We start from the raw sequence: 24,083 nt of genomic DNA on the forward strand, positions 1-24,083 counted from the left end.
GGTCGTTTTAGAGGAGCAAACGAGCGCTATTAGCGCTCGTTTGCTCCTCGTTCGCCGCTTGCTGCCGCCGCTATTCAACGCGGCAGCAGCGAGCGGGTGAGTGCGGGAGGGGCGGCGGGGAGCTGCGGGGGGGCTGCCCGGGGGATCGCTGATCGTCCGGGCAGCCCATAGGATATAGCAGCATCTGCTGCCGACGCTCCTATTCAACGGAGCGACGGCAGCAGATCGCTGCTATATCAGTCGCTTGTTTTTCAACATGTTGAAAAACAAGCGACTGCAACGATCAGCCGACATGAACGATGTCGGCTGATCGTTGCACTCTATTCCACGGAACGATTATCGTCCGTAGCGGTTGATATCGTCCGAAAACGAACGATAATCGTTCCGTGGAATAGGGCCTTAAGGCCCCTATTCCACCTTACGATTATCGTTCAGATTATCGTTAAATCGTTCGAATCTAAACTATAATCGTTCGGTTGAAATGCAGTAACGATTAACGACCGAACGAGAAATCGTTGATCGCTTTATAAGAACTGGACCTATTTTTATCGTTGCTCGTTCGCAAAACGCTCGCAAATCGTTCGCATTGAATAAGACATCGTTCGGTCGTTCGCAATAGATACGAACGCAATAGCGAAGAAATACGAAGAAGAAACGATCGCAATTACGATCATAAGTAACGATTATCGTTCCATGGAAATGAGTGAACGTTTTCAGGTCTTTCGCAATAGCGGTCGTTTGAGATCGTTAACGATTATGCTAACGATAATCGTCCGGTGGAATAGGGCCCTAAGACATTGTTCGGTCGTTCGCAATAGATACGAACGCAATAGCGAAGAAATACGGAAGAAGAAACGATCGCAATTACGATCATAAGTAACGATTATCGTTCCATGGAAATGAGTGAACGTTTTCAGGTCTTTCGCAATAGCGGTCGTTTGAGATCGTTAATCGTTAACGATTATGCTAACGATAATCGTCCGGTGGAATAGGGCCCGAACAGTGAGCTCTGTCAACCTGTGACAAACATAGGTTGTCGTCAGTCTGGTGGGTGGGAATAAATCATTACATTACAATGGAAATACATTTATAAAATGAAAATAAAGAGGGCAATGCTGTACAGGGAACATGCTGTCAATTCTAAGGATGTTGTACTTCTAAACAAGAACCCCCCTTTTAGAACTATGGTAATTTATAGAACACAAAAAATATGGGGGACATTTATTAAAACCGGTGTCCTCGTACCCTGGTCTCCTATTAGGCCCCTCCCCTTTTCACCGGCCAAATTTTCTAAGAGGCGCATATGCCAAATCTACTTGCAGATGAATTTTATAGCCAGACAGAGTATGGCTGCTTACCACTGAACCACCTTCAGGCACAAGTAATGTTAGATTTATTCAGTAAGGACAATGGCCCAGATTTATCAAAGCGTGAAAAGTGAAATATACACTGGTGTAAACTGCCCACAGCAACCAAGCACAGCTCCTCTCTCATTTTACCAGAGCCGGAAGCTGATCTGTATTTGGTTGTTATGGGCGGTTTACGCCAGTGTATATTTTACACCCTTTGATATATGTCTCACAATAATTATTTCATTTGAAAAAAAAAAAGTGTCAGATAAGGAACCAGTCTGGAAGGAGGTGTTAACAATGTCCAGTAAGGAAGGAAGTAGGATGTCCTGGTATTAAACATATTCTATAGGAAAGTCATCAGGCTCTGAGGCCTTACCTTTAGCTAGGGAGGATAATGCGTGTGAAAGTTAAAGAGTAAGGGGAGCTATGAAAAGATTTAAAGTCATTAGTCAGGATGGGGAAGGAGATATGTGACCGATATTAGCTTAGATTGGCCGAGATTAGCTTTTAGGCGTATAACTCTTAAAATGTACAATTGCTGGGGAGACAGTATTTTGGTGGATAACATTTGCAAGCAGACTGCTGGATGGGTTACTTATTGGCCTGCAGGAATGTAGTATGCAGCTGGCTTGCAGTTCTATCTTCATCAACCAGTGACTACCGAAATAGATGAATTTTACATGCCCCCCACCCCCTCCCCGCTCCAAGTTTACTAAACTGAGCAACTAAACACGTGACCCAAAATGGCTCTCTAGATGTGGGATATAGGTGAGGTAGAAACACTCCTTGCAGTATAATACAGGATAATGTATGTCTGCCAAACAAGGGACCTTGCTGAGTGCCAAACCTATCCGAGTGCACATCATACAGCATATTGAAGTCACCCATACATAGGGTCATAGCATGTGGGTAATTAGAAGCAAAATGAGCTGCCTCATATATCATAGCTGGATAGGCAGGTAGTGGAAGATGGAGGCCTAAAATCACTATTGGGTTATGCTCTAAGGTGGCTTATACAAATATTGCTCTGCCTTCAGGGTCTACATACATATGCCCCGGTTCCCACTGTAATAAACGGTGAACGACGAAACATCTCATGTGGGTTGAATTCAACAACCATTGAACCCAGGGCCTAGCTGTTTATCGTAAGAAGAAGAGAGTAAGGGTGCGTTTGCACAGAAAGATTTATCTGACAGATCTTTGAAGCCAAAGCCAGGAACAGACTATAAACAGATGGTCATGGTGCCGCGGGGGGTGTTCAGAGAGGGGACCCGCCGGGAGCCCGCTCTCAACGGCGCCGCTCCAGGCTGATATGTATAGCCGGGGAGCACCTCTATTAGCTGGCGTGGGTCCCGTTGCCGCCCCGGCTAATTAAGCCTCTAAATGCAGCTGTCAAAACTGACAGTTGTACTTAGATGCTGTGCTCTCCCTGTCCCTGGTGTCTAGTGGGACTGATCTCCCCCCGCTATCGCATCGCATTCTTCTGCCCGGGCCGGGCCTCAGCGCCGCAATGACATGTACAATCACATTTAAAGGGAAACCAGCATCAGGTCTCGAACCTACTGTTATGTTTGCTTAGCGCAAGGAGCACAGATCATTGTTATTTTCTTACATTAGTTACATAGTAGGTTTAAAAAAGATGTCCATCAAATTCAACCTAGGGAGGTGATGGATGGAAGAAATGGGAAGGGGGGAGGGATAAATTCTACATAGCATTAATGCCATTTTGTTCTGAGAATTTGTCTAAGCCTGTTTAGAAATCCTTAACTGCTTTTGCTAGGACCAATTCCTGCGGTAGACTTTCACAGATTCTCGTGAGATCTCCCACATACCCCCACTCCATGTACTGTAATTTCTTATAATATACAGTTACCGGCGAGCGCTGATCGCATTCGCTGCTCACTCTACTAGCAAGTACAACCACTATATATATAATCTCAGCACAACAAGGTATCAAATACTGATATTGACTGGCCTTTTGGGATGAACATCTACCTTTTTAGGTTCTTAAGCAGCTCCTGATATGTTTCTCAATTGACAGTTGAAAAGAACAATATCAAGCCAAGATCATGGGACCAAACCCCTCCTGAGAATCAGTGCAGGTGACAGATAAATATCGAGATAAAAGAGAGCTTGTTCCCACAAAAGTAGATATCAAGCTTTGCCTAAGTAATGTAACAAAAATAGTGTTTATTAAAAGAAACGCATTTTCAGCCCATAAAATGCGATGGGAGCATTGTAAAAATATTTTTATATTTGTTTGTTTCCTTCCCTGTGTTCAGTCCTCTTCCAGTAGAAAGCTACAGTCGCCTGTTAGCAGCTGCATTTTTTGGCATCTTTGTACTGAAGGGGCATAGAAGGCATGTTAGATGAGCTTCTGTTTAGTGTCTTAGCATGTGGTGCATTCAGTGGATCATCTGACTTTTTTTGCTTGGATTAGGCTGCACAGGTCACATGGGTGACGTCTGGATGGGAAGCACTAATTAAAGGTGTACTCCAGCAGTGAGCAAAATATTGTTGCCAGAAACACTGTAGCAGAGTCATACCTTATTGCCCAAGTTCTGTATGTGCCAAAATCGACCTAATTTAAAGTCACCAGCACCAACAGTTATGGCGTGAAAACTAGTTGATTTCGTGTCTCCTCCTACTTACCCTTATGATTCATTGCACCTCTTGTGCTCAGCCTCCCTGTTCTCCACCACCAATCCCTCCCACAGTATAATCTTTTTTTTTTAACCCCTTGGACATTCCTACACCCTTGAGCAGGTAGAGTTATAAGTTGAGTCAGGAAGTGGACTGTGCAGAAGCCAACATGGAGGACGCGGCCCTATGGATGACCAAATTTTGAGACTTATATTGGCATCAGGAGCAGCAAATAGGGGTAGACAGACCCAGAGGGACTTCTAGTTGGTGTAAAAAAAAATTGTGTTTTTCAATAATTAAAAAATTGCCCCCCTAATAAATTCTAATCCCTCCTCTTTTTCCATTTTATAAATAAAAATTAACAAATATATTGAATATCGCCACGTGGGAAATCACCCTATTAAATTATCTCATTCCTGATCATGCACGGTAAACGGCGGAAGTGCAAAAAAAAAACAAAAAAAAAAACATTTTAAAGTGCAAAATTGTGCAGAAAAATTGTAATAAAAAGTGGTCAGAAAGTTGAATCTACGCAATCTAGGTACCGATAGAAATGACAGATCATTGCACAAAAAATTACACCTCACAGCTCCGAAGACCAAAAAATAAAATGGTAATAGTGCAATTTTAAACGCATTTAGATTTGGGGTGCAATCACTATGGCCTCATAAGCATGGGAAAGAAAAAGCAAAAGTGCAAAAACAATAATAGGCTTTGTCTTTAACCCCTTAGCGACCCATGACGTATCTGATACGTCATGGCGCCGCGGGGGGTGTTCAGAGCGGGGTCCCGCCGGGACCCCGCTCTGAACGGCGCTGATCCCGGCTGACACGTGCCGGGCAGTGCCTCTGTTAGCCGGCGCGGGTCCCGTTGCCGCGGCGGCTAATTAAGCACTTCAATGCAGCTGTCAAACCTGACAGCTGCATTGAAGTGCTTTATGCACAACATCCCTGGTGTCTAGTGGGTCGGATCTCCCCCCCGTGATGCGATCGCAGGGGGGAGATCCGTTCTTCTGGCCGTGCTGGGCCTCAGCGTCGGAATGACGCTGATCCCGGCTCGGCAGTAGATTGCTATGGCCTGCAGCAGGCCATAGCAATCTATGACCGATCTCATGGATCTTTGCTGTGTATATACACAGCATTGATCTCTATGAGAGATCAGTGCTATGTATATACAAGCCCCCCAGGGGGGCTTCTAGTCCATGTAAAAAAAAAAGTAAAAAAGTGTTTTTATTAATAAAAAAAAATCCCCTCCCCTAATAAAAGTCCAAATCACCCCCCTTTTCCCATTTTATAAATATAAATAAATAAATAAACATATTTAGTATCGCCGCGCGCGTAATCGCCCGAACTATTAATTAATTACATTCCTGATCTCGCACGGTAAACGGCGTAAGCGCAAAAAAATCCCAAAGTGAAAAATTGCGCATTTTTGGTCACATCAAATCCAGAAAAAATGTAATAAAAAGCGATCAAAAAGTCGTATATGCGCAATCAAGGTACCGGTAGAAAGAACGCATCATGGCGCAAAAACTGACACCTCACACAGCCCCATAGACCAAAGGATAAAAGCGCTATAAGCCTGGGAATGGAGCGATTTTAAGTGACATATATTTGTTAACAATGGTTTGAATTTTTTACAGGCCATCCGATACAATATAAGTTATACATGTTATATATCATAGTAATCGTAACGACTTGAGGAACATGCATAACAAGTCAGTTTTACCATAGGGCGAACGGCGTAAATGCAAAACTCCCCGAAATCAAAACAAATTCGTTTTTTTTTTCAATTTGACAGCGCAAATGATTTTTTTCCGGTTTGACAACATATTTTATGGAAAAATTATGCCTGTAATTGCAAAGTACAATTGGTTTCGCAAAAAATAAGCACTCATATAAGTCTCTAGGTGAAAAAATGCAAGCGCTATGGACTTTTAAACATAAAATGGAAAAAGCAAAAGCGCAAAAACGAAAATTGGCTTGGACCTTAAGGGGTTAAGGGGTTTAAAAAAAAAAAAAATGTACAACATTGCAAAATGGTGCCATTAAGAAGTAAAATTTGTTCTACAAAAAACAAGCTTTTGTATTTCTACATCATCAAACATTTTAAAAAGTTACAACTCTTGGGAAACACTGAGGTGTTATAAAGTCTGTTTCAATAACATAGCTGCTTTCTTCCAAAAATAGTACTTCTCTTGTCCCTCCACTATTCTAAATGTACCTTGCAGTCCTGTAAGCCTGTTTTAAAGGAGTTATCCAGTGTTAGAAAAACATGGCCACTTTCATGCAGAGGCAGCACCACTCTAGCCTCTAGTATGGGTTTTGCAACTCCATTGAAGTGAATGGAGTTTTAATGGGTTGTGTGGCGTTCAACATTTATTCACTAAATATCACAAATTACAAAGTTGTATAACTTTGTAATGTGTGTTATTTAGTGAACAAATGTTGAACGCTGCACTAGCCCTTTTAACTGCAAACCACACCTGAACTGGAGACAAGAGTCGTGTTGTCGCTGAAAAAAAGTGGCCATGTTTTTCTAACTTTGGATAACCCCTTTAAAATCTTACCAAGGACAGTATCTGCATAAAATTTCTATGTTCTCCCTTTGCATGGATTTCCTCTGGGTACTCTCATTTTCTCCCACACTCTAAAACATTTAGTAAAATTTAGATTGTGAGGCCCTGGGACCGCTTTGAGTATTGACAAGCTATGTATAGTGCTGGGCAATAAGTTTACTGTATATAAATTAAGAAATTGTCCTAATTTTGGGTGTGATTTTGCAGCTCTGTTCCATTGAAGTGAATAAAGCTAAATCCCATGAAAGTAGCTGAGCAGTAGTGAATTCAAATAGGATGGACAACATAAAGGGAGTAATTGTACTTCTTTCCTTTTGGATCCTCTTCTGGTTTTGGTATGAAAACTGCAGTGGCAGTTTTCCAGACAAAACTGCCATGTGGGATTCCAGCCCAAGACACATTTTAACACCTATACCATTTTAATTCATTCTGGATTATACCATTTGCAGTTTAAAAATTGTAGTATGTTCTTACATTTTTTTTAAGTACATAGATCTCCATAGAGCAAGGGAGATTCTTTTTTCTACTAGCCATAAATGACAGACTTCTACTGATCAATGTGGTAAGGACAAATTAAAATTAAAGCTAGTGATCAGGAAAAGTTGCTTGTTTTTTTTTTCCTGCAACAGTCATACTACCAAAACAGTCATTCTTAGGATTTGTTCATACTATGGAATAGGCAAGGCATTTCAAGCGGATGCTGCTTGAATTTCCGCCAGTCCTATTGATTCAATGGGATTTCTCAAGTGCAATCTGCCTAAAAAATTGACTTCTCAATTCTTTGCGCAGATCATGGATTGCGCTTGAGATATACCATTGAATCTGTGGGACAGGCAACTTCAAGCAGCATCCACAGCATGAATTCCGCCTGAAATTCTTTGCCTATTCGGTAGTGTGAACATACCCTTACCAGGAGTTCTAGTGAGGCACCTACCTAAATTTAATCAAATGCTGAACGATCGGGTTCGGATGGACTTGAGTATGCTCGAGGTTCGCTCATCTCTACTCACGACATTGAAAAAGTTAGACAGGCAGGGGGTGCAGGAAAATAATAATTGAAGTAAACTTACCTATCCTTGTGTCCCATTGACAACCGCCAATGTCCTGCAGCTCTTCTAGCTGCAATGTCTCATACCCAGCTAAGTGAGTGTCCGCTCAGCCAATCAGTGACTGGGGCGGGACTGATGGATGTTACAGCTGTAAGAGTCTGGTGAGTATGACATACCCGGATTTCAGCCAGCAGCTGTTAACGATACCCAAGAGCAGCGCAAAAGAGGCAGAAGGATGGGTGAGTTTACTTGTTCATTTTCTCACACCCACCCACCTGCCTGCAGTTTTTCAATTTTATAGGACTTCCTTCTTAAGGTCCTATTACATGGGGTGAATATCTTCCACATCAGGCTAAATTGAGCAGATATCACCCCGCGTAATAAAAACATCAATTAGATAAGGGGCTAAAAAAATCATCAGCCACCAGGACGCGCATCGCTCCTTCTAATAGGTGAAGTTTGGCCAACAGCGGATTCGGTTTATAGAAAATACTAAATACCTCTCCACTGTGTCCTCCTGGCTTGTCTCCTACTGACCTCACCCGCCGCTGACCATTCCAAGCCAGTCTCTGCAGTGACAGCCCACTTAGCTAATCACAGCTGACAGAGACGACACAGCGCAGCGGCTGGTAATTGGCTGGGTGGGCAGTCACTGCAGAGACTGGTTTAGAAATGTCATTGGCACCTGCGGTCAGCACGGGATGCAGAGACAAGTTAGGGGGACCCAGGGAAACATGGAGAGGTAAGCATAACATCTTTATTATTTTCTGCATACTGATGCTGAGTTGATGCATAATAAGCAGTTAGAGGCAGTTAATACCACCCACCATCTTCCTCCTCACCTTCTGCATATACAGAGTAACTTATGAATCATTATTTTGAGTTGTCGTGGGTAATACTTATCTGCTGTTAAGCTAATTTTTTTTCACCGTAATATGTTCATATACCATGGTAAATCTAAGAATATATAGTTTTTATATTTGAGGAGACTGTATTTACAAATATATATTAACTAATTTTTTTATTACATTTTATTTTATCAGAGGAAATATACTATATAGAAGGCAGGGTCAGAAGCTATGTTTGGTCCATTTATGTTTTTTTTTATTTTATCTTTTTTTTTAAGTAGAACTTTATGTTCCTGAGTGGGAATGCAAATCCCAAAATTGTACGTACGGTTACTTACTGGGTCGCGAGCGGGTTAAATGTCTTTTATGACCCTATAGGGGCACAGTACATAAAATAAAAAACAATAAGGGCCAGATTTATGAAAGTGTGCAAACCAGTGTAAACTGCCCATATAAATCAATCACCTCTCCGCTTCCAGCTCTAGTAGAAATAAAAGCTGAGCTGTGGTTGGTTACAGTGTGCTAAATCTGTGGCATATTTTTTTTATTTTATGTATTGTTCCCTCTATAGGGTGAAAAAAGACCTTTAACCAACCAGGGGCATAACTGTACCTCCATTTTTGTGGTGTGTTTTCACTCAGGAACATACAGTTACGTCCTTGAAGTAGGCGCAAAGCTGCGCCCATCCACGGTAAGTGCTGGCTGTCAGTGATAGCCGGGCATCCGCCGCAACTGCTGAGACCCGTCCCAACCTGCAGGTAAGGCTTTATTTCGATGTCCCATGCTTCAGGGACGACACAAACGTGGAAGGCCTGTAGTGGAATCTCCTGCACAGCAGCTTCTCCAATATGATGCTGGGGCACAAATTTAATTCCAAAAGGTCTTTACTTTATTCCAATATCTGCGTCACAGGTAGAGACTACAGCACACTGTGTGGTGTTACTGGTAGAGAATACAACGTGCTGTGTGGGCACAATTCAATGATTAAGTATTAAATAATTCAGTGACACAATGAAAATGCAATGTGTGAACACAGCCTAGATGTTCTGCAACAGCTTTGGGAGGGGAGTAGGCAAGATGAAGGAAAAACAATGCATTCTGGAACTTGTAGTACTGAGCAATTGTTCAACCAAGTAGCGCAGCAACAAAATACAGAACTAAGACCCCTCCCCAAAAGAAATGAATTTTTGGTAGTTTCAGAACTGAGTCAGACAGGTTAGCAACACTATATGCTTCTGCAGCATTTTTTTTTACCTTGAAACAGGGATATGGAAATCAATATGTCAATATTCTTATTAAATATTAATATTCATAACTAGCATTATCCTAAACACTACTATTAATATTATTTATTAATTGCAACACCGACAGTCACTCATTTGATTGAGTAAGGTATTATTAAAGTTGTTATCCGGGTAACAAAAACAATCGCCCTTCCAAATACCACCCTCTGTGGTAACATGTGTAACCTATCCTGTGCTTTTTCCCTGTTTTTTTTTTTCATACCTACCTGCTCTGGACATCTAAATTCTTATTCTCTGTGTCCTCTTTAACAACGCGCTGCTCCCTCCTTCCCCCTTTCTCTTCATAGACGCAGGACATTTCCAGGTGATTTCCTCTCTGGGGGTCGGGTTAACTGTCTATTGACTTTCCTCCTGGGGGCCAGGTTAATAGGAGGCAAAAAGCATGGACCATGTGAAAAAGAATGGAATAGAGAAAATCTCTGATTCTAGAAGGCTTTACACTGACTGTATTAAATAACTGTATAATAAATTTTCAACAACCTTAAGTTGGAGAAAATTTTCCCCCGCTACTGTATTTTCTATTTTAAAAAATGATGGCTGAAATAATGTGTTCAAAAACCTCGCTGAACTGGGACTGGCTTGCATCTCTTGAGGTATTTAAGTTGTCTCCAGATTAAATGGACAGGAAAGGGGGATTCCCCTGATGGGGTATGGGAGTAACCTTCCCACCCTCACTTTGGTCACTCCTAAGAAAAAAAAAAAAACTCACCCTGATGGTGTATTCACATGTCGCTCCAGAGCTGCTGCAAAAAACAATCAGTGTGTCCAATCGAGGGAAAAAGCTCCTGGAACTACCCCCACAGGCTTGACAGGAATGATACAAACACACCGCTATCGGATTTCCTCATTACCAGCCTAGGTGTTCGACAATATAGATCAAACTGTCCAATGAAGTCACAATTCAGCAATTCCACGAATAAAATAGCCTTTATTGCATAGTGGCTTGGTCTAGACAGGTCTAACAGGTGACTGAGCTACAGCCATTTTACGTGCATGCATAGCGTGCTTCCCCAATGTAAAACAATCAGCTGATCTTTATGCTGCTTAGTAGTGTGTAGACTTTGGGAAATTCACAGTTTCTGTGTTGAACTAGGATGTTTAGCACTGAACTTTGTATTATCCATCTGCCCTATAGTACTGAAAGGTGGCTGACGTACAGCTGCGCATCCACTGAGGGTTTTAGACAGCCGAAATCTAAAAGCAACCATTCACGGATAAAGGCACTATAGATAAGGCGCAAGGTAACCTGCCTTTCAGCAACAGATAAGGTGGGTGAACATTTTATTGGGGACTTTTTGGAATAGCTACTCGCACGTGCTTACTGCCGGCTAATGTTTTAATTATCAAGCACTGGGGTTGTGAAATCAGGTCCTATCCAGGCTTGATTTGCTTTGAGGAATGTAAGCCTTTCCACACTAAAGGGCCTATTACACAGGTCGTTAAGAGGAGCAAACAAGCGCTCTCAGCGCTCGTTTGCTCCTCGTTCCCCGCTCGCTGCCGCCGCTATTCAACGCGGCTGCAGTGAGCGGGTGAGTGCGGGAGGGGGCGGCGTGGAGCTGCGGGGGGGCTGCCCGGGTGATCGCTGATCGTCCGGGCAGCCCATAAGATATAGCAGCGTCTGCTGCCGACGCTCCTATTCAACGGAGCGACGTCAGCAGATTGCTGCTATATCAGTCGCTTGTTTTTCAACAATATGGACGATAATCGTTGCGTGGAATAGGACCTTAAGGCAAGACAGTCTGATCATCCTAGGGGTTACAATGGCCCCTGTAGCACTGAACAATCTCTCAAATGAAATGCTGCTGGCTGGGCATGACAGCAGAGTGACGGCGTACTGTGTCAGCTACGGCCACATTTTCTGCCCAGAATTGCATCGGGTCTGAAATATTTTACCTGGAACTTCAGTGTCCTTCAGTGTCCTGATGGACACTTCAGTGTGAGGCTGTCAGGTTTCTTCTGCTGGCTTCAGGAACTCATTCATCATTGTCTGGAGGCTGAACCGGCTACCTTGGCTACTGCTGCACCTCACGCCTTCACTACTAGTTGTTATTGTAGACTGGCCAAGCTCCTCATTGCTTGCTTGTGATGCAGGTTGGTGGTGTTTCTGATAGACCTCAACCAAATGACTACACAGTAGCGTTTGGTAGGTAGAGTTTGACTTTGGCATCCCTGTCCAACGATGAAAAAATCCATTCTTTTCCAAAGGAAACCGGAATCAACCAGGGTGGTCAGCCAGTAGTTGTCCCTCCTACACAATGCTCTTTACTCGTCCAAGCATTCACCTCCTTCGCCACCAATTCGTCCATCTCCGTGCTCAAATTGACATCCTAGACGGTCGCACTGTGATGATGTTCTTCATTGTGGCCTGCATGACATGAAGCAGGGGGATGGCATTCATGCTGTAGTTGTTACGGCCGACCAACAGTGTGGCTTCCTTGAATGGTACCAGCAATCCGCAGACATCAAGCATCATGCATCTACCAATCTGTGACCTGGAAATTGCAGTTCTGTGTGAAGGTGTCACACAGGAAGTCAGAGACCGCCAATCTCTGTTGGACAGACGCCCCGCTGCAGTGCCGACACAATGTTACAGACATTGTCTTCAATAGGGTGGCCACCTGTAAATTTTGAGTGGTAAGCCACTTTCAAATGTTGTCCTCCATGGCCTATATGTCCCCTTTCACCCAGGCTGCGCAGGTGAAGGACAGCCTGACCACAGTTGACAGGTTGTGCAGTGGCAGGATGACCGGACGAGGTGGTGGAGGCAGAGGATGAGGTCTACGTATAATGTCTACGGTGAATTCTCGGAGGAGATACCAGTGTAAACTCCATACATCCACACTTAGGTGCACCCGATAAGAGACAGAGAGCTGCAAAGAGTTGCCAACCACCTTCTGCAGGTACCCATGCATAGATGTAATAGCCTTGTTGGCAAAGAAATGGCAACTGGGCAGTCCCCATCGTAGTTGTGCACAAGCCATCAGGTCCCTAAATGGCTTGGAGTCCACCGACAACAGGAGAGACTGCAGGTCAATAAGCTTAGTCAGGTGGGCGTTCAACTTCTGTGCTGTTGGTTAGTTGCTGCCTCCTTGAAATGGTTTCTGCCAGCAACTGCTTTCGCAGTGTTTGCCCACTGTGAGCCATGCATGAGGCAAAGGTAGAAGCCTGGGACCGACTGCTTTCCACCAAGAACGCAGATTCCTGGCTTGCAATGATGGGCTGTGCAGTGGTAGCTGCAGATTTTCCTCATTCCTGGCAATACATGGCGTGGGGATCCTTGTTATTCCAGGCAGTGGGGTGGTGGTGCCCCATATGTTGACGCATAGACCCACCTTATGGTCACAAATGCTTCAAATGTCAGAGTTGTCTTTTCCGCCACCAGCACGGAAGAACTGCCAAACCGCTGCTCTCAGTGGGCGGTTCTTCGGAGCACAAAGGTCACCTGTTGCAAAGTGCCCCAGCTGCCTTCGGGTACCTATTGAGTACCTGGGACTTGCCAACATCTACTGGCTGGCTGTTTGCCTACCTCTCTTTCCTCTGGACCCACAAGATGGGAGCTGACGCTGGGTTGGGGGCAGAAACACAGATTCATCCCCTAATGATATCTGTAGACCCAGATAACACATGGGATCTGCAACATCATCTTCATAGTCGGTTACAAATGTCTAAACTCCCAAGCTGTCCTCCTCTATAGGCATGCAGTCTCTGGCTTCCAATTCGTGACTGTGAGGACATTCCTGCTGAAGAGCTTGTGAGTACAGGGGCTGAGACTCTTGGGGGAGTGCTAGGTTAACCAGGAGCTCTCTTGCTGATGGCTGTGGCAAGCTGACTAGTTTGGAGACACCACAGAAGAGGGGGCAGAGGAAACATCCTGACCTTGCCATGGAATGGTGGTGGCACTACTCCGGGATGACCCTTCAGTTGACTGCTGTCTTTGGGATTGGTGTACACTGGGTGTAAATGGTAGCTGAAACCTTCCTCCAATACGGTTAGGATCACCACTCCCACAAGACTGTGTTCCACTTGGACCACCTTTTTTTTTACACGTAGACATATTGCTTGTTTTTGAAATTTTAGAAAGAGCAAAATAAATGTTTTTGGATGGTGGATAGTGCCACTAATTTCAGAGCTCCCACTAACTGACAATTGAAACTGTTTTCACCGTGCCCAGTAGGTTATTAAGGTGGACGCTGTGTTCACTTATACCAGTGAATTGGTATAACACACTATCCGTTTACAGAGCCCAGTGAGTTATTAAACTGGACACTGTCTTCACTGATCCCAGTGAATTGGGATAACACACTATGGGGGAGATTTATCAAACTGATGTAAAGTAGAATTGGCTTAGTTGCCCCTAGCATCCAATCAGATCCCACCTTTTTCCAAAGAATCTGTTAGGAAAGAAAGTGAAAGCTGATTGGTTACTAGTCTAGCAGCCACAGCCCTCACAGCTCTGGGAGTCGGGTCATGACATCACCATGTTATCCAGAAAGTGAAGCCTTGATGCCGTAGTAAGTGCAGGGAAAAAGCACTTTATAAGCATTTCCCGTAATAAGTGTCTATTGGTGATTTGTATAACTTTTGGGGGGCAATACAATACTAATAAAAATTTAGAAAGTACAATTACACACGCTGTGATATGTTTATTTGTGTATTTATTTGTACATGTTTTATTTGTAAGTTGGGAAAGTGGGGTGATTTAAACTTTTATTGGGGGAGGGGATATGTCTTTTATTTTTTTTAAATTTGTTTATGTCCCCTCAGTGGACTTTTACAAGCAATTGCCAACACAGGTCAATCCTATGCCATTTCATAACATTGATCAGTGTTATCTGCGATCTTCTCATAGAGTAGCAGGCAGCAACGAGATCACTGCTGCTTGTCATTAAAGGGGTTATCCAGCGCTACAAAAACATGGCCACTTTTCCCCCCCTCTCTTGTCTCCAGATTGGGTGGGGTTTCAAACTCAGTTCCATTGTCGTATATGGAGCTTAATTGCAAACCACACCTGAACTGGAGACAAGAGAGGGGAAAAGTGGCCATGTTTTTGAAGTGTTGGATAACCCCTTTAAAGGGGTTATCCAGTGCTACAAAAACATGGCCACTTTCTTTCAGAGACAACACGACTCTTGTCTCCAGTTCAGGTGCGGTTTTTAATTAAAGGGGGGTTACCCTGCGCCTAAAAAACATGGCCACTTTCTTTCAGAGACAACACGACTTTTGTCTCCAGTTCAGGTGCGGTTTTTAATTAAAGGGGGGTTACCCTGCGCCTAAAAAACATGGCCACTTTCTTTCAGAGACAACACGACTCTTTTCTCCAGTTCAGGTGCGGTTTTTAATTAAAGGGGGGTTACCTTGCGCCTAAAAAACATGGCCACTTTCTTCTAGAGACAGCTTCACTCTTGGGACAGTCTCCAGCTTGGGCGGGGTTTTGCGGCTCAGTTCCATTGAAGTGAATGGAGCTTAAAGGAGAAGTCCGGCCAAAATAATTTTTTGATATGTTATTACTTGGAAAGCAAGCTTGGAAAAGGATCTTTGACTCTTTGTACCAGGAGCATTTCTCTACATCCTGGAAGCACAGCCTATATGAAAGGTACCATGTGTGGTCTTCTCCTAACAGTGTCTGCAGTTTGGCACTTGAATTCCCTTTCCCAGCTGACAGATTCCCTTTAACCCCCTTGGTACGTTCCCGCATCATGTTGTCCCAGGTGAGCTAACTTCATAGAGGGGGAAGATGCAGCTGCTATGAACAGCTGAATCCTCACAGTTATAGGGGTTATCCAGCGCTACAAAAACATGGCCACTTTCTTCCAGAGAAAGCCCCACTCTTGTCTCCAGCTTGGGCGTTTTTTTTCTGCTCCGTTCCATTGAAGTGAATAGAGCTTAAAGGGGTTATCCAGTGCTACAAAAACATGGCCACTTTCTTTCAGAGACTACAACACGACGATATGTTATTACTTATGGAAAGTTAGACAAATTTCTAATGTACATTAATTATGGGAATTGCACATATACAGCTATTTCCCTTAATTTAGTAGATCATGGAGGGTTAGAATTCTCTCAGATACAATGTCACGACCCAGGGTGTAATTCCTATGGAGTGACCAGCAGGGGGCGCATTATATGTAGAAGTCTATGGGAATTTATTGTTTTTATGCATTTCTATGTAATGTAATGTAGTGTACAGTGTGCTTTATTGAATGAGTACGTTTATGGAATACTTTGGGGAGCAAGTATCCTTGCTCCCCAAAGTATTCCATTAATGCAGGGGTGGGGAACCTCCGGCCCGCGGGCCGCATCCGGCCCCTGAGACCTCCCGATGCGGCCCGCAGCTCCCCTGTGATGCGCGCCGCTCTGGAGGAGGAAGGAGCCGGCATACACAGCATCCTCCGGTGTCTGTGACAGCTGCCGGACACAGGAGGATGCTGTCTATGCCGGCTTCTTCCCCAGCAGAGCGGCGCGCGATGACGTCATTTCATTGCGCGCTGCCTGCAGGAGAAGACCGGCACAGAGGACCTGGGACAGAAGAGGACATGGGCAGCGTGGGAGCGGAGGTAAGGTGAGTGGGATGTTTATTTTTTTTTATTTGGGGGTTAACTAGGCCACCAGGGACATGCCTGATGGGGGTTAACTAGGCCACCAGGGACATGCCTGATGGGGGTTAACTAGGCCACCTGGGACATGCCTGATGGGGGTTAACTAGGCCACCTGGGACATGCCTGATGGGGGTTAACTAGGCCACCAGGGACATGACTGATGGGGGTTAACTAGGCCACCAGGGACATGACTGATGGGGGTTAACTAGGCCACCAGGGACATGACTGATGGGGGTTAACTAGGCCACCAGGGACATGACTGATGGGGGTTAACTAGGCCACCAGGGACATGCCTGATGGGGGTTAACTAGGCCACCAGGGACATGACTGATGGGGGTTAACTAGGCCACCTGGGACATGCCTGATGGGGGTTAACTAGGCCACCTGGGACATGCCTGATGGGGGTTAACTAGGCTACCAGGGACATGACTGATGGGGGTTAACTAGGCCTACCAGAGGCATCACTGGGGGGGTTAACTAGGCTACCAGGGACATGACTTGGGGGTTAACTACAATAGCAGGGGCATCACTGGGGGTTAACTACAATAGCAGGGGCACTAGGGGAACAATACTGTGCCTTGCCCCAGGTGCTGCAAACCCACGCTACTAACTGCCGCACACGGTATAGCATTGTGCGGCCCTCAAATGATTTTATTAATGCCCGACTGGCCCTCGACATGGAAAAGGTTCCCCACCCCTGCATTAATGTATTAAATCAGTACATTTGGAGTGCACCAAGCAGGGAGGGAGAGAGGTGTCTGTGCATCTACTTACCTCCCCCCTCCCTCCCTGCTCAGTGCTGCTGCTGCCACATATACACAGTACTACTCCTCCCATCATCTCCCATGATGGGGGAGTAGTACCAGGGCCATCTTCATCACCAGTAAGCCGCCGAACAGCCGCCCGCTCTGAACTACTATTTCCATCATCTGCTCATAGTATAAGCAGATGATGGAAAGAGTAGAGGGGTTATCCTATCACATGCCTGGCGCAGGGGGTTGCCGCTCATCACACAGGGGCTTTATTGTTTCTATGGATGTCTATGTAAAGTAATGTAATGTAGTGTACAGTCTGCTTTATTGAATGAATACATTTGAATACTTTAGGGAGCAAGTGCCCCCTCCGCCTCCTTCCACGATCCAGGCAAACTTCCCCTTATCCCATTGCTGACTCCCCGCCCGGATGCCGCTGTCCCCTCACACATACCGGCTCCTGGTGCTTCCCGGTGTCCCCGGCCGGAACACAGCCTTTGTGTGTGGGTGAGGACGGTTAGTGCGGGAAGCACCAGGAGCCGGTATGTGTGAGGGGAGAGCGACGGCCGGGCGGGGAGTCAGCAATGGGATAGGGGGAAGTTTGCCCGGATCGTGGAAGGAAGCGGAGGGGGCACTTGCTCCCTAAAGTATTCAAATGTATTCATTCAATAAAGCACACTGTACACTACATTACATTACTTTACATAGACATCCATAGAAATAATAAAGTCCCATAGACTTCTACATATAGAGCGCCCCCTGTTGAACACTCCTTAGGAATTACACCCTGGGTCGCGACGTCACTGTATCAGAGAGAATTCTAACCCTCCATGATCTTCTAATTTAAGGGAAATAGCAGTATATGTGCATTTCCCGTAATTAATGTACATTAGAAATGTGTCTAACTTTCCATAGGTAATAACATATCAAAAAATAATTTTGTCCGGACTTCTCCTTTAATTGCAAACCGCACCTGAACGGGAGTGTCTCTGAAAGAAAGTGGCCATGTTTTTGTAGCACTGGATAACCCCTTTAACTTTGAGGATTCAGCTGTTGATAGCAGCTGCATCTTCCCTCTCTATGAAGTTAGCTCACCTGGGACAACATGATGCGGGAACTCACCAAGGGGGTTAAAGGGAATTCAATGCCAAACTGCAGACACTGTTAGATAGCTGTTAGGAGAAGACCACACATGGTACCTTTCATATAGGCTGTGCTTCCAGGATGTAGAGACATGCTTTTTTTCCTGATACAAAGAGTCAAAGATCCTTTTCCAAGCTACTGAATAGCTGCAAGCTAAATGCTTCCGCTCTTCCCCTGCCTCCCTGCTTGATTGACACCTTAAGGCTGGGTTCACAATACGTATATTTCAGTCAGTATTGTGGTCCTCATATTGCAACCAAAACCAGGAGTGGATAGAAAACACAGGCTCTTCACACAATGTTGAAATTGAGTGGATGGCTGCCATATAACGGTAAATAACGGCCATTATTTCAATACAACAGTCGTTGTAAAATAACAGCAAATATTTGCCATTAGATGGCGGCCATCCACTCAATTTCAACATTGTGTGAACAGATCCTTTCTGTGTTTTTAATCCACTCCTGGTTTTGGTTGCAATATGAGGACCACAATACTGACTGAAATTTACGTAGTGTGAACCCGGCCTAAAGCTGAGTCCCAAGCAGGGTCAGGTATGGGAGAGAGGAGTGAGGAGGTACAGCTTTCTGCACTTCAGCAGCTCATAAAACCCTCTTTGACTCTTCTTACTATATAATAAAAGCATGTTTCTACATCCTAGAATCACAGACAGATGTATAAAATGTACCATGTGTCTTCCTGATCTAACAGCTATCTAACAGTGTCAGCTGTTTGGTATGTAAATTGCAGCTGACAGATTCCCTGTAACTTGTTCATGGTACGGAATCAGCACAGAATTTCAAGTCCACACCACGGACTACGCTTGACGTTCCGTCTGTCCCATGCATTCCGCATTGATAGTAGTGTTTGTAGTGTGAACGTATCCTTAGAATATGTTCACCTGCAGATGCTCTGAAAAACAGCTGCACCTGATTGTATCTACACTCATTTGTTTTGATGCTGAATCACTTTACATTTTCTGCATGCAAACGTAGTAACACACGTAGATACACTGCAGCAGAAAATGTGCCAAAAACAGAACTATATCTTCCTGGAGAAGGGAAGTATAACACTTTCAATCTGGATCCATCAGTGTCCACAATGAATACTTCTAGCCACAAGGGGGAGATTTATCAAACATAGCGTAAAGTGAAACTGGCTCAGTTGCCCCTAGTAACTAATCAGGATTCACCTTTCATTCATCACAGACTCTTTGGAAAATGAAAGGTGGAATCTGATTGGTTGCTAGGGGCAACTGGCCAGTTTCACTTTACGCCATGTTTGATAAATCTCCCCCAAAGTCTTTATAATCATTTTTATTAATATAAATTATCATAGTAGCATTTTATGTTAGGAAATAATTATAATTATGTTCTTTCTAGCGGATCTCCCACCATATTGGAAACCATTAATAAAAAAAATGGTAAAAATGATTATTAATGGTTTTTCTATGGGTCTACAATATGTATATACTTTACTTTTCAAGTAAAAGACAATCCATGCTCTGATTTCAGAGGGCACACATTTGAACAGCTTTTTTTTTCTTTACCTCTCTCTTTTGAGGAATCCAAATGAACCAGAAGGGAAAGATCGAGTCGAGAGCAGCAGGTGAGATTCATGACCATTCTTACCATTCTTCTTACCATTGTTCCAAACCCTAATCATATCCTATTCCATTTCATATTTTGATTTTAATTCTCCAGTTTCCACCTTATTCTCCTGCTGAACTTGTTTAGTACTTTTTCTTTTTATTTCCTTGTTCATTTCTTGATTTGATTACTCTCCCTGTCGGCCTGCTCTTATTCTTCTTTCCTTCTGGAATCTGATTCTAAATTACTTTGATCTGAATTTACTATGTCTTTTACAACTTTTACAAATTTAAATATTTTCAACTAAAGGAATTTGTAATCCCTGAAGATTTTACATTGAGATAGATAGATACATCTAAAATGAATATTACTGTACTTAAATAACGACTATGAAAAACCACATTGCTATACTGCATTTATAGTCTGCACAGTTTAGCATATTTTGGATATGTAGCCTAAGTGGTTGCACTGTATGATAATCATTTTGTATTTAGAGAGTATTATTGCACACATTTTTTGAGGTTGATAACTGTGGGGAATCATTTATTACAACACAGCTATAGAAATGGTGGGGGGCAGAAAATTGACTGTAGCAAGCAGATTCACACTTCATTTGGAAAATAAAACATTGGTTTTTAGACAATTTCATATTTTTTTTCCTTTGCACTTTTTTTTTTTTTTTTTTTTTTTTAGCTCACATCAGACTATTTACAATTGTTTTGTCTGCAACCAATAACACTTCTATACAATTTCAACTTGTTTTGGGTCCATTTGCCTATTGGAGGGAAGAGTTGTAGACCTAGTTTGATTGCCAGAGACACATTGGAAGAGAACTATCAAGACTGCTGCAGAGAAAGTGAAGCAATTGCACATAGCAACCAATTAGATCTTTTCTTATGTCTTTTCTTGCACCAGTTTTGATAAGTCTCTAATTTTCTCTCTCTCATGTAGCTTTGAGTGGCTATTTTTTAGCCACAAAATTGAAACTGAGGGGGAGATTTTTGCAGCTGTCTTAGGCTATGTTCCCACGCAGTATTTTTGCTTAGCATTTTGGTTAGTATTTTGCAACTGAGACCAGGAGTGGATTGAAAACACAGAAAAGGCTATGTTTCACTGGCGAGATAAGTACAAGGAGTGCTAATACACGTTTTGGGGAAAAAAGCCCATGATAGAAAAAAGTATATACATCCCAGTGTAAAATTGATGCAAGTCACGGTTTTTTTTTCACGGATCATGGAGGTAGATTGCAGACTTCATCCATGGACCTTAAAATTCAATGAACATGGGAATAAGGCCTTTATTGATTGAGGAGAAAAATGTGGACTGAAGTGAAGTGCCTATTTAATGTAAGAAATTTCCCACAATTATTTTTTGGGGGATTTGAATCACATAAAAGGAACTGAAAGAGATAAGTGACTGTAGAGAAGTGAATTTTCAGTGATAATGAAGCAAAGCTTGCTTCCTTTTAACTCATTGATGCTCTGTGGCACTTTTTTTTTCTCTGGGTATAGCATATTTTAGCATAAACAACACTAGAGGAAAGAAGAAGGATACATGAGTGAAATTTCTCACTGTGAGCCTCTTGCTGTTAAAGGAGATCTCCAACCCAATTTAAAGATCCAGGGGACACGGGGGGGGGGGGAGGAGTTGGGTGGAAACATAATAAAGAAGTTACACTTGCTTGTCCCTGTGCCTCCGCTGCAGCTCCACCAGTTTATTGTTCTTTTTTCCCCCCCCCAATTCCTGTGTTACCTTGACCCAGAAATTGTCCATCCTCAAGAACACTGTAGCAGACTTCATCTGTATAATAAAGAGTCACTGTGGTATTTTATAAATTTTTTGCAGAAATCAATACACAGGCGATTCTAAGAAACTTTGTAATTGGGTTTATTAGGCAAATATGTCATTATCTGCATTCAAAAAGACTTTCGCCAGGTCCCCCTCCCTCCTCTTTTCCATTCACTGCAAATTATCAGGAATTTGTGTCATTGTGAATTGTTGCATCAGACCTGCCCCTGTCTGTTCTATGAAGAGGGGAGGAGGGAGATTAGTCGGCAGCAGAGAGCACAGAACAAAGGATTACACAGTGGGGAGCTGTGTGGAGCTGTTATCCAGAGGTCAGAGAGGTCAGTGCTGACTGTCAGAGGAGATAGCCCGGTGATGTAGCTGTAAATTAACTATTTGTTTTCCTGTTTTGGTGCCTCATCTTCCTCCACCCCACCCCTCTTCATAGACAACCATGAAGACAGGGGGGAGAGCTTTGAACTACTTTTTTATGATAAAAATGCATTTTTCAGCTAATAAACCCAATTACAAAGTTTCTTAAAATCGCCTGTACTATTGATTTCTGAAAAACCTTAAACGACAGTGACTTTAAAGTAAATTTAATTGTGTTTTGTTTGTTTTCCCAGGCCTCAGCTAACTGTTGCAGAAAAAGAGAAAGATGACCTGAGAGACTCCAAGCCACGCTCATTACGCTTTACCTGGAGCATGAAAACCACCAGCTCAATGGAGCCCAATGAGATGATGAGCGAAATCCGCAAAGTGCTAGATGCCAATAACTGCCAACACGATTCACAAGAGAAGTACATGCTGCTTTGTGTCCATGGCTCACCTGGTCATGACAGCTATGTACAGTGGGAGATGGAGGTGTGCAAGCTTCCACGGCTCTCCCTCAATGGTGTACGTTTCAAGAGAATTTCTGGCACCTCCATGGCATTTAAGAACATTGCCTCCAAAATTGCCAACGAACTCAAACTTTAACAGGGCTTTCTGCTCTGTGAGGGATAGAGACACAAAATGACACTTAACAGGCACCCCACCCCCAGCCTGATTAGCTCTTTTAACCAAAAGGGTGCTGGGAATCACATTTTGGCTCACTGTGCTGGCAGGTCCTAGAAAAGGGCTCAGCAGTAATTAAAATGTAATCGGGCAGGGTGCCCTGCGATAAACTACTGCTCCTTGTATTGTAGGTTTTGAGGGTTATTTTATTTGAAATAGATTTATAATTTTTATTTTTTTTTTAAGAATGGGTTTGGGACTCAGATGATCTAATAAACTGCTAAGAAGATTCTTGTAGAAGCCAAGCTAGAATGGTTGCCCCTCTTACAAATGTGCAACTGTATCATATTTAATACAGTTTTAAAAAAATCAACACAACAAATTTGAAGGGGTAACATTTGTTCTGTCCCTTTATTCACATAAGTTCCAAGTTCATTTGTACAGAATTTGTTATAAAGAAGAAATTAGGTCTAAGACACTGAACTACTAGCTCAGGGTGGCTATACAACACAGGTACAGGCACTGCCCAACACAGAGTAAGATTTTGGGTAACTATGCTTATTTGAATATTTGTAGGCAACTTTATTATTATTATTATTATTATTATTATTTTTTTTGCCATCACTGAATACCAAAACCTTGCAGTTTGTGTAGGAAATAAGCTGGCTGATCAGTGCAGTTGTGGGTACACCTTCACTTACTCCATGATACAAAATGCAGGCAAAAATTCTAATGCAAATAATGTATTTCTCTCTAGACTCATCTCCCTTCCTTTTAATGTATCATTACTCAAAAAAAACGTCATCTGGGTCGGAGCTTTTGAAGTGAAGTCCTCTATGTTTAATGTGCACACTTCTCCAGAATGGCAGTATGGCAACACATCACTATAACAATATCACAATATACAAAATTCACCCTTATCAATGCTTGTCTGATCAATGGCAATAGCAGACTGCAGTGCTCACCATGTATATATCAGTCTACAACTAGATCTAAATCCAGGAAAGTGTTGGTGAAATAGTTATTGTGATGGAATGAATGGAGGCTGCCTTGCTGGGGAAATGCCTGTGAAATTTCAGTGGATCAAGCAGTGAATCATATTGGACTATCTAAGGACCCCTCAGCAGCAGTTGCTGGATTAATCTGTTGTATATATCAATATGATAGCTGTGCGTGATTCCCAGCTGCAGTTGAGGGGTACCTTGGCCTACAAGTGGTGATTACTTATCAGATTTACAATTTATTTTGTTTTGTTTTTTGTTTTCCTTTTGTGTGAATGATTTCATTGCTGTTTGGGGAAAAAAAAGAGAACTTCTGTGACAACTTTTCTCATTTTTTCATTAAACCACACTGCGTCATTCACTCTTATGTACGTGTGAGCTTTCAGCAATACTAGAGGGAAATTCACACAATAGATTTATTACAGCTAAACAATGGAAAAAACAGGAGTA

At 43.1% G+C, this 24,083-nt stretch overlaps 1 protein-coding gene across 5 annotated transcripts in view; it reads left to right on the forward strand.

Moving 5' to 3' along the window:
• MARK2 (microtubule affinity regulating kinase 2) overlaps positions 1 to 23,556 on the forward strand; it is a 258,426-nt gene extending 234,870 nt beyond the window's left edge. For all 5 annotated transcript variants that reach the window (XM_069965440.1, XM_069965439.1, XM_069965441.1 and 2 more), the window contains 2 exons: positions 19,826 to 19,870; positions 22,263 to 23,556. In XM_069965440.1, the coding sequence (XP_069821541.1) occupies positions 19,826 to 19,870; positions 22,263 to 22,614 (397 nt within the window). In that variant the 3' untranslated portion in view covers positions 22,615 to 23,556. The remainder of the gene's footprint in view (positions 1 to 19,825; positions 19,871 to 22,262) is intronic.
• The last annotated feature ends 527 nt before the right edge of the window (positions 23,557 to 24,083 follow it).

The sequence above is a fragment of the Dendropsophus ebraccatus genome, chromosome 4, assembly GCF_027789765.1.
Source record: "Dendropsophus ebraccatus isolate aDenEbr1 chromosome 4, aDenEbr1.pat, whole genome shotgun sequence".
NCBI classification, from domain to species: domain Eukaryota; kingdom Metazoa; phylum Chordata; class Amphibia; order Anura; family Hylidae; genus Dendropsophus; species Dendropsophus ebraccatus.